We start from the raw sequence: 19,049 nt of genomic DNA on the forward strand, positions 1-19,049 counted from the left end.
GTTCTTCACTCTCCTACTCTGTATGCACTCCTCTCCTCATCCCAAATCATGACATCTCTGGGGTGTCATGAAGGTGTTCCAGTCTCCCACTCCTCCCAGGATTCAGGACATCCGGTCAGGTCATTCAGCATGCTCTACTCCAGAGTCTCTCTCTCTCTCACACACACACAGCACAGACTGTCCATAAATAAACAGGCAAACATTCAAACTCAAACACAAAAAAGCAATATCAACACTGTTTCCGGTTCTGTTTAAGGTCAAGGTGCTGTTGTCTTCTTAGCACAGTATTCAATACATTTATGCTGCATAACCGATGATTCTTGTACACTGAACTTGATGAGCTCAATTGCAGTGGTGAACCATTACCAGTGATCTTCCAAATGGTTAAAATGCACAGTGTTTCTGGTGAATGCATTTATAAAGTTCTCCTGAGATTTTTCTTCTGGTGGACAAATCTCCCCCTCCACACACACACACACACACACACACACACACACAGGCCATGTGCGTTCTTCATCACATACAGTTTCATACAGTGTTTCTTTCTGGGGAAATGGACTGCGAACACACACAGACACACATAGAGAGACAGAGAGAGAGAGCGAGAGAGAGAGAAAGAGACAGAGAGAGAGAGTGAGAGAGAGAAAGAGAAAGATGCATACGCAGTCATATGATATAAAGCATATGAATCGGACAAAAGAATGGATGCTATAGGTGTGTACACACTAACACATCCCCCACAAAAGTATGAACAGAAACAGCAGACCCATTTACCTAACACACACACACACACACACACACACACACACACACACACACACACATCAGTGCACTTTTCTCATGTGTCACATGGGGATTAAGGCTGTCAAAATAAATTCCAATTAGTTTTTATTTTCTTTGAGGAGAAGGGGAGCTGGCACATGGCCAGCGATCATAATCCTCCTCCCAGAAATGTGTCACACTCAGACGTGATTGCAGCGATACGCTCTGCAGACAGGTAACACATGACACACTTAGCTCTGCAGACCTGTAACACTAGATGACACACTTATCTCTGAAGACCTAGTTTGTGTTTATCTGGTGTGTCAATAAGCAACATTAAAAGAGGATGTCTGCATGCTTTATCAACTAAAGTTCCTAATTTGTGTGTGTCATGGTGAAAGGAGAACCAAAGACCATCTCAGACACCTCCCTTAGCAGTGTTTTGATTATCAGTGCTGATTACACACACCACAGACATTCACACACACTGCCCAATTGTGAGTGAGCTCTAAAGGTGCTTTAGTAATACTATAAACAGCTGAGAACAGGATGGATGAAGAAGCAGTTTATGATGATGTTGTGGATGCTGAGATTTCCAAACCAGCCAGCACTGCTGAGGGGACGGATGAATATGTCAACATGAGATCCAGCAGGTGCCCAGAAAAGCCTATTACATCCAATACTTCTTGATTAAATAATGCTACAATTGTGCATGCTGTGCTATTGTTTCAAGAGTTTCTCTGAATAGTATTCCTTTACCATTGCAATGGTCTTGTAAAATATATACCATAAAATGCATACAGTACATTAGATCTTATATGTAAGATTGCATTATGAAGATTATGAATAATATAATAAACTTGCTACGAATATGACATTTTGAGAAATTGAATGCATATAGTAACACCTTGTTTACAGTTACAGTTATACTCTGTGTCTGTCATCTGGACTTTGAAGTACAGAAAAAAATATGGCTCTCTCATCTCTTCCAAAACCCTAGTCTGAGGCTAGACAAGTCTGCCAAGCCATGAGAACAGATCTGTTGATCATCGAGAGTGTAGAGGAACACGTAATACTGAGAAAGATGGAGGCGTGTTTGTGTGTGTGTGTGTGTTTGTGCGTGTGTGTGCAGTGACGCTGGTAGATAATTTGGGCCCTATGACAGACAATAATTCTGGCCCCCGATATATATAGTACTGTCAGTGGGCCCTTATGAACTCCCCCCATCCCCCCTAGAGGTGCCCCTGTGTGTGTTTATTTTAAACAAATTTTATTTTATTTTAAACAAATTAAATTTGTTAATTTCTGTTATTATTTAGGCGCTGGCTATGGCACACACAAGTACCTTTATTTTCTGTTATTGTTTATTAAGAGATCTTTTTATGTTGTTACATGTGACACACATATTTATCAGACTGAAACTATATACTATATATTTCATTCCATTGCACTCATGCTCTCTGGTGTTTGTAAAAGTAGTTTGTAAAAGTGTGTGTGTGTGCTTCTAGGGAGAGAGTGCTTAGTAGAAATCACTCATATTTTCCTATAGCGATTGTGTGAAGAATGTGTATGCGTGTGTGTGTGTGTGTGTGTAAGAGACAGTGATTATGGGAGATCACTCTCATTGTCCTATAGCGATTGTGTGAAGTGTGTGCTGCTAACATGTGGTTGTGTGTGCATGCGAGTCTGATGGTTTACATTTGTGTAATCTGACACCTGTGTAATGACGTCACTAGTCAGGACCAATGAGGGAACTGGGAGTGGTCGAAGGAAATCGTGAAGCTGTCCGCGCGCTGTTGGAAATAACAATTGATTTTAGAACCCCTGTTAACCTAATGATTCTGACCCCGCTAGATATGGAGAAGTTTCGGTCAAAGTAATATTACTATCCATAGTAGGCCGATGTAGGCCTACCCACAATGCTGTTACAAGAAAGCCTTCTAGCTATTTAATTAGACGCATCTTCCCCAAGAATAGTGTGCGAGGCCCTCCTCGGCCGATTAATTCGGGAGGCGCCTTCACTTGAGTAATGATCCTAGTGTGAAAGTCGGTCAGAGGCTATAGTGCTGGCCTGGACCACTATGCTTATCTGGACAGAACATCTTACCGAAGCTACAGAGGGTTCAGGGTGTGCTAAGGTTAGCTGTCTAATTCCAGACTACTTAATAAAATCAGTGACCCACCACAGTACAATACGATGGCCAGTTCTCCTGGTAGCATGCCTACACTTTCACTGATTTAGCCCCCACGGCCCTGGAGACTAATCCTAGCCGTTCCTCCTGGCCCATCTTAAACTTGAGGGATATCTAAAGAAACTCTAGAAAACTATGCGGGTCAAAGCATAACAATTTATTTGTCAGGTACAAGCTATTCATCCAATACATTATAGAAGGTACATCTAAATGAATAATGTGAAAGTTACGAAAACAGGTTAAAGGAACATTTAGGAAACCATATGAAGCAATCAGAGAATGAACATACCAGCTCAGAGGATGATGACTACACACCAGAGTGGTGCGGGAGATTCTGACTACAGAATGGCTCCTAGAATGCTCTGTGAACCGCACTTAAATACTACCTAGTTTGTGGTTGGTTACATTGATATGGATCACATGATTGGAGGTCAGCTGATTTGGGATCACATGGTTGGAAGTCATCTGATTTGAGAGTACTTTGATGAGACTTGAGACCATTGTTGTAGTGAGAGTGACTCAATCAAGACATGACAAGGTATACATTTGATTTCCTGTCCCTATAGTCAACTGCTCCTGTGGACATGTGACAGTAGGCCCACAATAGGCCCACACTTAGTAGTTGATCAAGAGTCAATATATGACTGAAAAGATTATCATCAACCTGGTAATTAGGATCCTTACAACTGTGAATATTTATGTGGATGAACGGAACACAGGCACACTCAGCGCATATCCACTGTCCACGTTGGGAGACTGAATCTTAGAGTGTTGCTCCTGTGTCCTAAATCTCTACTGATCATCATATCATACTCTGGTGGGCGAGAGGCCCTGAGCAACCACCTTACATCAATTATTATGGCACAGTAGTAATATGTAATCTAATCAAAATATGAGCATATCATTACTGCATGAGTGTGTGTGCACGCGTGTGTGCACACACATATCCGGTGTGTGTGTGCATATCTGGTGTGTAATTGGTCGTATTAAAAGAAGAAACCTGTAACTGACATATCTTTGTATGTTTCAAAGGAAAGGGAAACAAAAAAACAGGCACACCACAAGGTACCTATTAAAGCTTGTAGACCTGAGACAGACATTTTCATGTCAAGAGCTCTTTCCTGTGTCTGTATGCAAGTGTAGCAGGGCGGAGGTAGATGTTCGTATGTAAATAGTCGACTACGCCACCTGCGAGGGTTAGGCCCTCCCAGGAACTAATTTAGAAACCTTTTGGTCAGTTTAGACCCCATTGGGCACACAGGTTCGTAACACTTGAGACTGGAGACATGGTTCTACAAAGATAATAATTATAATTTATTGACACAAAACACATACACTATATGGACTGCACTTCAACAAACAGACATCCAACCACAGGACACAATTCACATGGTACACACAGGGACCAGCTGCACTCAGATATTGCACAAGGCCCTATAGGTCTAGAGTTACCATAACCTAGACAAGGAGCAGGGCTGTGGGCTTACCACGGCAGCAAGAGGCTGACAGGAAGGGGAAGAGTCTAGGCACAGCACACCAGAGAGAGAGGTCACATTGGTTTTGGTTGGTGACAAGCACAATGTAGACATACACACACAATAAACAAACATTGGGACAAATGTGCCAATCACTTGCCCCCAACAGTAAAACCAAAGGACTACAAACACTACACAACACACTCTGGAGGAGCAGGAACACAGTACAAGTATAAGACACAACAGTACTATAAAACCAGCAGCAGGAAACAGGGCGAGAGCATCAGGTGGCGTGGGTGCAGCAAGCTTGAAGATGGTCAACCACAAGTTCTGGGTTCGCGGAAGTGGAGTTGTCATAATGCGGAAGTGGAGTTGTCATAATGCATCATTAAGTTGGTTATGACGACTTGTGAATACATATAGATGGTAATAATGAGCATTACAATGCTTAATAGACACCTTATAAAACATTATGAATGCATTCATAGGGCGTTATAAATACAACCTTCATAGAAAGTGTTACCGATTTTTCTATGCTGACAATGAGGATGGGAAATTCAGTCGGACAAAGGTTTCATCTTGTGGTTCCACATGGGGCCTGTCACATGATACAAGTAAAAAAAAAAACTTTCTGTGGTGTACAGTACATGCACGCAAATATGAACAAGGAGCAGATCTGGTGACCATCAAAAACAAAGACGAACAAGTGAGAGGAACCAGCCACAAAACAAAGCTCTGGTAAGTAAGCCAGTACAGATCAATGTGATCATACTCAAGATTATTAGTTATGGATAATATGGACTGTCATTTAGACAAAACTGGTTCCAGCACAGTTTACAATAACTTACAGTTTAAAAAGTACAACTGTATTACAAAAAGTGGCTTATTTTGACATGCCTCTGTGCCATTGCTGTTATTAGCCTGCCAACTCAGTACTGCAGCAATCTCTTCTTTTTGTCCCTACTGAAGTTTTGGACTTAAAGAGGTCGCAAAATATGGTGGACAGTGGCCCTTTAAGCCCATAGTCCTACGAAGAGAAATTAAATGAAGATATACACTAAAAAAAACAGCTTTTTTACAGCTTGTTTTTTATTCAAAATGTTCCAATTATTATTCATTTCATCAAATTAAATCCCATTTAACACTCCATAATAAGGTGCCATAATACATAGCAAACTAGTAATTACCTAACCCTTTGTTAATATTTGTTAATTGTTACTAAAATATCTATTTGGCACAAGTTAATAGTTTTTTCATCATTAATTAAATATTAGTTGTTTGCATAAAATCTGGATGTTAATGTTTTAACAAATCTATTAACTAATATTGTATTAATATTTGCTAATAGGCCTAGTTAACTAAATGTCTTTTTGGCACTACTTAACAGTTATTTCTTACATCATTTAAATGTTAAATGTTTATTTACAAACTATGTTAATATAAAAGTTAACCCCATTAGGCAAAAGCGCCCCCTAGTGGGCCCGCCGGCGGGCCCATTATGAATATTCAAATTAGCTTGTAATTTATTCCTGCAGTCATCAATATTCATCCAAAACAACCAACTAGTCATTGTTACTAACATTCCAACTATGTGCATATGTATTTTTGGTAGCCCTAATGCAATAGTTAACTAGAACAAACTATATTCACATAGCCTAGCATGTTGCTAATGTTTACACAGGAAGTAGCCTCCCTTTAAAACGGAGCTCTTTAATGACATATTATTATTTATCTATTTGTTATTAAACTGTGCTTCTGCCTATCCCATTATGAACCACTCCCCATAGGACCCTTACAATAAAGTTGGTTATTACACGGCTCTTCACAAGACAAGTAGAATGCTCCATTGGCTTGAATGGGATTTCCCAAAGTTCTACGGTAAAATATATTCATGTAATTACCGCTGCAAACATATAATTACCGCTGTCAATGGCAACGGGTTTTGTGCTTCTGATACGTCTTTCATATCACTAGGCAAGGACTGTAACTTCATTCAAAAGTGAAAGCAGATGGTTGATCAGCTGTGTTCTAAAGAATGTTTGATTTAAATTCAGCGTGTGTTGATGCGAACTATTTGTTTCTCAGCAAATGCCACGATGAACGGTAACAAATAGGCTAGGCTATGTAGGCTAAAGTCATCGTGGGGAGTTTATTATTTCGTTTTGGCAAGTAGCCGTGTAATAAGCGGGATAATGTATAGAACACCGGTCATTACTGGGAAAATAAGTCCCTTCAGGGCGGAACAAGACCCCTCCGCTGCGCGTTGGGGTCCGGTTCGCGCTGTCGGGACTTATTTTCCCAGTAATGACCGGCGTTCTATACATTATCCCTTACTTATTAAGCTTAATTAATATATTAGTAGTATATACTATCAGCGTGGGGCCCCTTATAATAAAGTTGGTTAAGTAAGGGATAATGTATTGTCCGCCGGTAATTATCATAAAATAAGTCCCGACAGGGAGAACAGAACCCCGACGCGCAGCGGAGGGGTTTTGCTTCGACCTGAAGGGACTTATTTTCTGATAATTACCGGCGGACAATACATTATCCCGCTTATTACACAGCTACTTGCCAAAACGAGAAAAGAAACCTAACACAATGAATCTTTAAAAATGATTTTGCTACCGTTTCGTGTCTTCCGCTGACAAAATAAATAGTTCGCCACACAGATAGAACTTGACAGTTATAGGTGTTGCGTGGCAACGTCTTACTAGCTTACTTTCCCTTTCAATGAAATTCCATTGCAATAAGCGAACAGAATTCTTGCGGAGGGATATGAAAGACGTTAATCAACCCGTTGCCATTGACAGCGGTGATTATATACTTTGCCGGTGATTTATATAGATTTAACATAGGCCCGAACGTTGGGAAGGCCCATTCACGTGAATGTAACTTTCTGCAGCACTCTGAAGAGCCGTGTAATAAGATTAATTAATATATTACTAATATAGTAATATACACAGACAGATTATAATATTATATCTTAGAGTTGGATGTCTCGAGACCGTTCTTGGTCCCGAGACCGGTCTCGAGACCACTTTTACGTGGTCTCGGTCTTGTCTTGGTCTCGACCGTCTTTGGTCTTGGTCTTGTCTTGGTCTCGGATCCCTTGGTCTTGTCTTGGTCTCATTGTCTTGGTCTTGCGGTCTCAGGTCGACATAGTGGTCGGGAGATTTGCAACAAATAATGTCCATGATACAAAACATAACATTCGATAATGCAACATTAAATTATTTTGCCTTTCACGCCCTTCAAATGCAACCTTTCAAATGCAACCAATCAATGACATACATGTATTTTGTTGTGATTAAGAAATTGGCGCCCATCCAATCAAGAGACGCAAGTGTAGCCAGCGCGAAACGTTTACGTAGTAGCTGTCAGTCTCAATCAGACCTAGTAATCAGTCAGTAATATCAGTCCTCAACAGCAGACAAAGGAGTCTCAATCCTCTAATAGTGCAGTAACAGCTGTCATGCAATTGCTATACATAGTTTATCTCACCCAGTCTACGAAAACATTTACAGTGAGTGAGCTCACAGTCACACACATTCATGACATGCTCTGTCTCTGCATTGTTCTGTCTGTAGTTGAAATAATACCTTCTTAAATTGAATTTAAACTGGGACTGAACCTCTTACCCCAGTATGCTGCTCTTATTCAATTAAGGCAAGTTATGGTGTAACACTAGCTGTTTTTTTTTTCTCGTCTCGGTCTCGTCTCGACTTTGTCTTGGTCTTGACTCAGTCTGTCTTGGCCTTGGTCTCGTCTTGGTCTCGGTCTTGATACCCTCTGGTCTTGGTAGTGTCTTGGTCTCGGTTTAGGCAGTCTTGACTACATGTCTATTATATCTCACAGATTAGTAATATACAGACAAAGCTAATGACATGAACAATGTTGATACAGTAGCTTATGTCTCACAGTCTGAAAATCCTAGTACATCCGCACAGGTGAGGTCTAGATTTGGTCGCATTCTCAAGCCAGTTGACAGACTGATTCAAACTATGTCAAGACAAGATATTGTTCACACACATCCGTCTAGGCAAGCTATCTGCAGGTCAGTGTTTCAGGTTTTTCATGATTAGACATAGTTGAGGTCATACACACATTTGGTAACATGGTTATGTGGTCCAAGCTTTTCTGATTAGCTTTATGGAGAATTTATGGAATTTATGGTTTATGGCTTTATGGTCTTGTGGGGTGTATAAGGCACCCTACTGCCAGTGGTTGGTTGTGTGAGAGTTTGCCCACCTCTTCTACCACTTCATCCTTATTGGATACCTTTGTGGTTGGCTGTCTTTTAATTGGTGACCCTCTGTCTAGTGTTTGAAAGTAGTGTACTTTTTGCTTTTTGAAGTACTATTTGGTTGCTGCTCGAATTTGATGAAATTCAGGGGAGGTGGGTGTAACAGAGTTAGAAATGTAGTTTAGTGTTTGTAGCCTATGTGATTTTCGCTGTAATTAAGCAGCTTTATTGAGATTGGTGTTTTGGAGCCCCCTTTGGAGAAATGGTATACTGCAGCTCTGCTGCATTTGGTCCTTGTTGCCGTACCCGATCAGAAGCGGTATGCTTTGCATTGGGTAGGTTGACTGTACAAAGCACTCCCCACTTTGTTTTAATTTTGTAACTGTAAAATGTTGTTTAAGTTGAAAACTTCGATATATCACCTGTATTATATTACTTTACATGTATTGTTAGGATTTGGGTGCAATTCTAGCAACTTAGAGAAAGTTTATGTAAGGGATAATGCCTGACGAGGTGTCCATTATCAGAAATAAATGGACAACGCGGAGGCGTGAACCATCCAATGCAAAGCGGAGGACGGTTGCTTCCGCGAAGTCCATTTATTTCTGATAATGGACGCATCGTTTATACCATGGCCACTTACGAAATAAATAAATATTTAATCAATTATTAATACTAAATGAGTTTTAGAGCTAAAATAGTTTTTTCAGCTGTTTACAGTTGATTCCATTGTTGCTCTCCGCTGCGCGTCGGGGTCCGGTTTGCCCTGTCGGGACTTATTTTCCCAATAATGACCGGCGTTCTATACATTATCCCTTACTTAAACGACACCCTTTTCAACCTAGACCATGATATAATAATGTTTTCATTATGACCACGAGTTCATACACATTAAGTCTTACGTAACTAGCTGTAAACTCCGCTAGCAACTTTCCATGTATTCAGTGTAGTTTAGTTTAGTGTGCATGGAAAGTGCAATTCAGTCTATCAGGAAATTAATGTACATTTAGTTTAGCATTATGTTTAGCATTAGGCCCTACCTCCGTATGGTCTACGTCTGTGAATGTTTAGTGAGTCTCAGAATATTAATTAGGCTAACTGTCGTTCTGTGCACCTGAACATTCCATGTCGCATGTCTCCCTTGCTAGTAGGGCTGACAGTGATAGTATAGGAACTAGATGTACCGCAGAGCGGTACAAAATATGACCGCCGCCCAGTCCAGCACATTTTTTCCACAAAAAGAAATCACGCTGAAAGGCCTATATGATTCTAACTGTCTCACTAAATTGCATTATCCACACTCAATTCTCACTGGTATCTGCTAGACAACAAGTACCAAAACATGATTAGTTCATAGATTTCACATGTAAAATTCATTTTATACAACCCCACCTCCATCTTGCCTGTTCATAATTATGAGAAATTCTTGATTGTTTGTGTTATGTTTATGTTATGTGTGTGGGTGTGTGTGTGTGTGTGAGTGTGTGTGTGTGTGTGTGTGTGTGTGTGTGTGTGTGTGTGCGTGCCTGCGTATGTGCCTGTGCATGGAAGCGTACATATGTCTACTGTGTGAGTATGTGTCATACGCAGTGCCGGCCCAAGCCTTTTGGGGGCCCTAAGCAGAATTTGATTTGGGGGCCCCCTCCCACAACGCAGTCACCTGTGCTTGGCGATAATTGACAACTTCACACTATAATGTCATATTATAAATTAATACAGTGAGGTTATGTATTAATACAGCGACTGATTATGAACTACTGTCCCCCTGGACACAGATGCATAAGGACCCTCTCCCCCTACCCTGTTTGTGCAAATGTGGGTACAAACGGGTGGGTGTGTGTGTGTGTGTGTGTGGGGGGGGGGGGTTAGATGTGATTTCCTGTATTCTGGTGCATTTTTGGGATGGTCAGCTGGAGAAGGGCAGTACCTAAATTTGTTCAGATTCATAGCCTTTTGCTTTTTGACTTATTGGTAGTGAATTCACACAACTACTTGGGGTTCAGGGTCCCTTGACCTCTTGGGCTCGGTAGGCTCATTCAGTAATCCATCCTTGCTCACATGCCAAAAATGTTTTGGGGCTCCAATCTAGACTTCTGGCCCCATGTGCTTGGTAAACAAATGTATTAATATAGTTGTTATTTACACCAACCCTGTCACCTTTTAATCTTAGAGGGTACTAAAATCACAGATTTATTTGAAACATTCATATTCAAAGTGAAGCACTAAGGGTGGTTTACTGAAGTTGAATTGACAAATAACAAAATACAACAGCATTTGTATTTGTTGTAAACAAGTACATCAGTTTAATGACTTGTTTTTCAACAGATTTGCTGAACAAATCCGCAAATGTGCATTAAATGAGCAATTTTCAACTACAAAATAAAAACAAAATAGACAAACATTAATAATCAAAAATAAAATGTCCCAAAAAATAGATAATTATTCCTACTTCGTTCCTGGTTTTTAGGCATCTGCAACTCTGCAGTGGACGAACCTGCAATGATTAAATAAATACATAAATAAATAAAAAAAAAAACGATGTTAAATGTGTCATGTCATATTAACAGGCTATGTAACCATTTGCCATCAAGAAAACCTCACCTTCTGGTAGGTAGAGTTAGGTAGAGGTAGAGATGTGCTCCAAAGGACTTCAACAGTGTCTCTGAAAAAAAAAAATATTGCATAAGTGCATAGTTGATCGAGCAGAATGAGTTTATTTTGCTATCATTACTTCACTCAAATAACAAGCAATTCCACATGTAACAATTCATATTCTATTGGCAAATGAGGCATAATCAAAAGAGTATACTTAATTGCAGTATGGTGAACGCTTAACATGGTGATCTACTGCAGCCTAAATATTAGGGTAGCACCGCTACATCACTTGCCACTATCTTAATCAAATGTAAGTTTATTTTCATCACAGAAGTCTCCCCACCCAACATGGTATATTTTCTCAAACACTACCATCTCTCTCCAAAGATCTTAGAGCAGAGCGCACTGCTGTTCCATCTTTGCCTATGAAGCTGGAACGTTACCGATGCCCAGAGTCGCGTTAGTCAGTGGGTTGGGTTGGGACTGGGAGCCTGGGCTTAGTCTGTTGTTGCTATCAGACTTACCACTATGTCACATATTATAGAGCAGTAATAAACTATCAACACTTTCAGGTGCGAAATCAGAAACAATCCCTCTGTGGTAAATTTGCCTTCAGCTACGTTTTCATGTAGCTACTGTAGTGCTAATGTCCACTTCAGTCAGCTAGCTAACTTTAATTTACGACATAATAAGCCCACCTAGAGCAAGGGTACATGCTTGATTGAACATCCAAAACAATCCCAATATCCTTGACATCTGAAATACATCTAGATAAATATATATTAATGGGAGACATTTCTCTGTTGATGGCGGAGATTTAGCTCTGGTGATGGCTTATATTAGATCATGACAGCTAGCTAGCTACCTCAAGCACAAAACATACTGTAAATAATCATGCAAAACATACCTGTATCTTGCTCGTTTTTCTCCTCCTCTGTCATTTTCTTCGTTCTGTTTTCAGCACCAGAGAGATACGTCCTTTTTTGTGACTTGTCTTAACATTACCGTCTCTTCCGATTGTTGAACTTGATGCAGTGTCTGCACGAATTGTATATGCACCCGAGGTGTCTACTTTATGCGCGTGACTCAAAGGCTGGCAGACACAGTAGCAGTAGGCAGGCATATTGATCGATCATGAAATCATAATTTTCTTGATTTGAATGATAATTGTTTCATTTATTCATTCATTGATGTCACTTGTTTACGTTATTTATTATGTAAAAAAAAAAAAAGAAACTCGATTGGGGGCCCCCTGGTGGCCAGGAGGCCCCAAGCAGCCGCTTAGTTCGCTTATGCCTCGGGCCGGCCCTGGTCATACGTATGATTACTGTGAATGTGTGTGTGTGTGTGTGTATCTGTTTGTGCACATGTGTGCACATGAACTGGGTTAACATGACCCCTGGAGGCAAATATACGGAAAAAATGGTCATCCTAGGCCCTACAGTTCTCAAGATATTCACAGAGAACTGTGTCTGGCCTACCCTCCTTTCGGGGGGTCCAGTCCAGCGGGGGGGCTACAGATCAAAACGAAAAATGACAGTTCCATGCTATCCATGTGGGGGTACATGCCCACCAAGTTTTGTGTACCCCGGTCTTTCAGTGTCCCGGGAATCCTTGTTGGTGTACGTCACTAAATGTACACATAAATTGTTTTATTGTAAGGCCCCCCATGAACGAAAGTACACAAAAATTGGCATGCATTCGGAGGGTGTCATAATGATCCTACACTTTCAATTTCGTGCAGTTTTGACCATGTCAGCCAGAGATATTGTGATGAAAACACCTAATTTTTTGCTTTTTAATTTTTAACTAGGTGGCGCTATACATGAAATAAGTGGTAATGGGATGGGTTGACATGGCCCCTTGAGATCAACATACAAAAAAAAGGTGGTCCTCCTAAACCTTACGGTTCTCGAGATATTCACAGAAAACTGTGTCTGCCCTACCCTCCTTTCGGGGGGTGCAGTCCAGCGGGGGGGCTACAGATCAAAACGAAAAACGATGGTTCCATGCTATCCATATGGGGTTACATGCCCACCAAGTTTCGTCTACCCCGGTCTTTCAGTGTCCCGGGAATCATTGACAGAAATTTGGACATGCGAAAAAGAAAAAAAAAAAAAATCTGACTAAACCTATATGACCGCCGCTTCGCTGCGCGGCGGTCATAATAATGCATGTATAGCCCATTCAACTACTTTTTATTTTGCTTGTGCAGATGCTGTTTTATGTATGCCATTGCCTGAAGGCATGTTTTGTTTTAACTTTTCCTAAAGGAATAAATGTGATAAGCCAGTTTTGGTCTCAGTCCCTTCACCGTCTGACTAATAGTTATATATTACTAATATATTAATAAAGCTTAACCAACTTTATTATAAGGGTCCCCCATACTGATAGTTATATATTGCTGGGGCAGCCGTGGCCTACTGGTTAGCGCTTCGTACTTGTAACCCCGACCAATAGGCACGGCTGAAGTGCCCTTGAGCAAGGCACCTAACCCCTCACTGCTTCCCGAGCGCCGCTGTTGTTGCAGGCAGCTCACTGCGCCGGGATTAGTGTGCTTCACCTCACTGTGTGTTCACTGTGTGCTGAGTGTGTTTCACTAATTCACGGATTGGGATAAATGCAGAGACCAAATTTCCCTCACGGGATCAAAAGAGTATATATACTTAATTAAGCTTAACCAACTTTATTATAAGGGGCCCCACGCTGATAGCCATATACTACTAATATATTAATTAAGCTTAACCAACTTTATTGTAAGGGTCCTATGGGGAGTATTTCATATTGGGATAGGCAGAACCACAGTTTAATAACAATTAGTTAAATAATAATATGTAATTAACTTTTCTATTAACATATAGTTTGTAAATAAACATTTAAATTATGTAAGAAATAACTTAATTAGTGCCAAAAAGACATTTAGTTAACTATTAACAAATATTAATACAATATTAGTTAATAGATTTGTTAAAACATTCAGATTTTATGCAAACAACTAATATTTAATTAATGATAAAAAAAACTATTAACTTGTGCCAAATAGATATTTTAGTAACAATTAACAAATATTAACAAAGGGTTAGGTAATTACTAGTTTGCTATTTATTATGGTACCTTATTATGGAGTGTTACCCAAATTTGGAGGACAGAATGAAACACAAATGATGGGTTCTTAATCATGCTTCAATAACTCAGAGGTTCCAGGAATGAGGAAACAGAACTTAGATGCTCATCTACATTTCCATATTTGTTCTATGCATTAATTGTGAATATTATTTTCTCACCGTGGGACCTCTCTTATAATAGCCGTTTCTAATTCTGTAAATAATAATTGTCATCTGTCTTTTGCCCTTCAGCTGCAGTACAGATGAGCAGGTGCTCTCGATGTGCTTCTGTGGGTCTGGGAGTGATGGGTGTTTTACTGCTGATCTTCATCACAGGACTCCGTGTTAAATATACCATTGAAATAAGCCAGGGAAGAGATGAACTACAGAGTAATTACAGCACTTTAATGCAAGAAAAAGAGGAATTACTGATCAAATACATAAAATTAACCTTGGATAACAATGACACCAAAACCAATGACCAGTTGCTGAGCAGTAAGTCAAGTTTCCCTTTAAGAAATCAATTCAATTATTTTTGCAGTATAGTGTTTCAATTAAATATTTTGCACTGAAAACTGTGTATATTTCCAACAGAGGTATGCTCCAGAGGTTTGAATTTCCATGGCAAGTGTTATTTTATCTTGTCTATTCCGAAACCCTGGTCTGAGGCTAGACAAGACTGCCAAGCCATGGGAGCAGATCTGGTGACCATCGAAAGTGAAGAGGAACAAGTAATACTGAGAAAGATGGAGGCATGGTTACATGAATGTGTGTGTGTGTGTGTGTGTGTGTGTGTGTGTGTGTGTGTGTGTGTGTGTGTGTCAGTAATACATGTGTCTGATCTTTATTGGACCTGACTTTGTTGTCTGACTATACTACAGGTTTACATTAATGGGCTGGCGAGATTGGGTTGGATTGGACTACAAAGACATACGGTCTGGACGTGGGTAAATGGTAGAGCACTCTCCAGAGGGTCAGTTAGATATTCATCAGCAATGGTTATAATGGCTTCAACAATACTGTAGGACTATCAGTTATTACACTTGACTAATAGCTGAACGCTTTGCTAATGCTGCATTGAAAATTCCTTTCAATTTCAATTTCAGGCCCGTGTTCTGGAAACCTGGACAGCCCAACAGCAACACAGAGAATTGTGTTCTGTCCAGCCCAAATGTGGAGGACCCCACCTCCAACTGGCATGACTATCCATGCTGCAATAAGTTTTACCCCATTTGTGAAAAATCAGCTAACTAATTCAGGAAGAAATTACTGTCCCACATTCTAAGGCAAGATAATGAATGTTGATTTAAAAGACATGAATAGCCCTCTGTGGACTAAATCATTACATAACATTTGTTATTGTTTAGGCACTGGCTATATGGAACACACAATTACCTTTAGCCTCTGTTATTGCCTACTGGCGACTGGCTGGGGCACCTGCACCGTACGCCGGCGACCCGGGTTCGATTCCCGCCCCGTGGTCCTTTCCGGATCCCACCCCGACTCTCTCTCCCACTCGCTTCCTGTCATTCTTCACTGTTCTGTCATTAAAGGCATAAAAAGGCCAAAAAATATATTTTAAAAAAAAATTAAAAAAAAGGTGCAGTCAGGAATTTTAAGTAGTTATGTTGTCTTGTGTTTGTAAAAGTAGTTATGTTGTATTGTGTTTGTAAAAGTAGTTATGTTGTCTGGTGTTTGTAAAAGTAGTTATGTTGTCTGGTGTTTGTAAAAGTAGTTATGTTGTATTGTGTTTGTAAAAGTAGTTATGTTGTCTGGTGTTTGTAAAAGTTTAGGTTGTCTGGTGTTTGTAAAAGTTTATGTTGTCTGGTGTTTGTAAAAGTAGTTATGTTATCTGGTGTTTGTAAAAGTAGTATGCATCACCCTGAAGTCTCCTTTTGCAATGCAGCTTGAATGTAAGTTGCTACTACTGTTTAGCGCAGCCATATTTGATTTCAAAGCTATAGCATCATCCACTCTCGTCGCTGATTGGCCCTACTTTTATGGGGTCTGATGGAAATTTTATGTTGTTCCAGAGACTAGTACCTCCCTGAAAGGAGATCTAGGTGGGTGTGGCCAGGCTACTGTCACTCGTGCCTTATTGCTAAATTGTTAAGGTCAAGATCCAATAAATGGATCTTTTAATAATAACTCTTGCATTGTACATCCGACTTCACTCAATACTGTACTCACTTGTATCTGCCTGATGAACAGTTCTGGTGATATCCAGAGAAATGTTGTGCTATATAGAGGTAGGGAGAGAGATGTGTTCTGTAGGTGTACAGGAGATGTAAAGAGTGTAAGTGTGTGTAAGCTGTAGTGCACTAGGCTCATTAGTTGTTTGCTATAATACTCTGCGGACAGAGAGATGGTGGACTGCTGTTCAGGGCCAGGAACAGGCCACAAATTGGTAACAGCGACGGAAACTGTGTGTGTGTGTGTGGGTCACACTACATGGCACACTTAGCTCTGAAGACCTGTAACACTACATGACACACTTAGCAGACACATGATATGGGGGGCATGGGAACTAGGATTACTTTAATGGTAGAAAAAATAGTACAGAACACAAGTTTCCAGGGATTGTACAACACTACTGTCTTTATACAAAAACAAATACTCCACCGGGGTGTTAAGGAGAAGCAAACATTCTATCTCTCTCTCTCTCTCTCTCTCTTTCACACACACACAAGCACACACACACACACACACACACACACACACACACACACACACACACACACACACACACACACACACACACACACACACATAGGGGTGTTCACACAGGCACATACATTCACACAGACATTATGCAGACACATCTAAATACAGTCACAAACCCACAGCAAATATGATACTGCATACATAAATAAATATAGACATGAAGTATATACAGGAATTATTACATAAATGCATAGCAACAGATATTTTCTACAGTAAATTAAGCACATATAAAACTTTTTTTTCCATTTCGATTAGTGATTTCAAAGGTGGGAGGGGCCACACAGGGTAAGTTGCCATGCCAACAGATCACTGGGAGGGTTGGGGTCGGGGATGTTAAAATCATGCACAACCATTGGACAACTACATCAAGTCAGCCGCTTTTTCACTCCGCCCTGACGAGCGCTCTGCTGCATGCAACGTCTGGTCTTCAAGATGTCCTCTGCACAGCGTCTGGTCAAGGGACAAGAGTCAGCTAAGTGCTGTTCAGTTTCCACACTAACTCAATGGTGGTGGTGATGGAAGGGGTGGGGGGCACGCACACACACACACACACACACACACACACACACACACACACACACACACACACACACACACACACACACACACACACACACACACACACACACATGTTAAATGTATTGGGGGGAAGGGGGGGGTTAGTATTCCATCACAAGCATGTCACACATTAGATTCAAATTTTCCAAAACTCTTGTTTTACACCAATCATGTCCAAAGTCCAGTTGTGTTGGAGAGCACTGGAGGTTTTCCAGAGTTAAAGAGGGGAGAGTGTTTGGGTGGGTGGGTGGATGGCGTGAAGAGATCCTGTGGACCAGAGCGATGCACCACTCCTCCGCCTCCCAGCTTCACTCTCCTCCGTCCATCCTTCCCTCCACTTTGCTGTCGTTGAGGTTCTTGGTGGTCACTCTCTCCTGCTGTCCCATCGGTGGCAGAGATCCGCTTCCTCTGGCCTGGAGGGCTGTCCGGCGCCTCTGAGCTCAGTGGCGCTCCACCAGTGCCTTGGCATGGTGCTTCTTCAGACGCAGACCTGACCAACAAGACAAAAGATGAGCATGAGCATGAGTGTAACTATCTATAAATATCTATGTAAGTATCTATGACACCTGTCTCCTATAAAGGAACACAATTATTTTAGTAACACTGCTGTTGATCATAATGATTATTTTAGTGCTTGCTAATTGCTATTGGTCATAATGATTGTTTTGGTGATAATACTGCTATTGATCATAATGAAGGTGAGGATAGTAACGGTGGGGTTGCTTGCTATTGCCGTTTGCTTACGGTAAGGCTGCACTCTTCTGGGCGTGTTGGGCGTCTGGAAGGTCCTGAGGGTGGCCGGTCCCTCCCCGGCGGCCGTCAGCACTTGGACCTCCAGCCGGTAGAGAGACGCTGGCTGCAGCCCCGACACCAGCAGCAGCCTGTGGTCCTGCAGAAAAACAGACAGAGAGAGAGAGAGAGAGAGAAGTATAGAGGTTTTACGCTTGTTTATTAAACCACTACATTGTCACATTATTAAAACACATTAAACAGTAGAGAAGAGGAAGAGAGAGGCAGAGAGAGAGAGAATGTTTTAATACTCAGTTTATACTCAGTTTAATACTCAGCATTTAACTCTTTCAGAGTTGAAGAGAGAGAACAGATCAGATCAGGGAGGTTTAGACAGACACAGATATCACTGTCTATATGAATATAATACACAGACCAGCACAGCTATCACTTTCAATGTAGTTATAACATATAATGCACAGACAGGCACAGCTATCACTATCCATGTAGTTATAACATATAACGTACAGACTATCACTATGCAGTTATAGGATATAATGAACCAGTGGAGCTGTCACTGTTAATACAGATATAGCAGCCTGGAAGCCCCGCCCTAAACATTTGACACGCCTCTATGAAAACTTGAGAAGTGTGCGGACCAATCCAA

The 19,049-nt window shown here is 40.9% G+C and overlaps 1 protein-coding gene across 1 annotated transcript in view; it reads right to left on the minus strand.

Moving 5' to 3' along the window:
* Positions 1-17,705: 17,705 nt before the first annotated feature.
* Positions 17,706-19,049, minus strand: part of anos1a (anosmin 1a) — a 20,978-nt gene continuing 19,634 nt past the window's right edge. Inside the window, exons 13-14 of the mRNA XM_076302729.1 lie at positions 18,398-18,542; positions 17,706-18,143 (exon numbers count right to left, since the gene is read on the minus strand). Of these exons, the coding sequence (XP_076158844.1) occupies positions 18,094-18,143; positions 18,398-18,542 (195 nt within the window). The 3' untranslated portion in view covers positions 17,706-18,093. The remainder of the gene's footprint in view (positions 18,144-18,397; positions 18,543-19,049) is intronic.

This window comes from Alosa pseudoharengus, unplaced genomic scaffold, assembly GCF_046254945.1.
Source record: "Alosa pseudoharengus isolate Yale_2024_CS ecotype anadromous, Long Island Sound unplaced genomic scaffold, YU_APseudo_1.1 YU_APseudo_1.1_scf_24, whole genome shotgun sequence".
NCBI lineage: Eukaryota > Metazoa > Chordata > Actinopteri > Clupeiformes > Clupeidae > Alosa > Alosa pseudoharengus.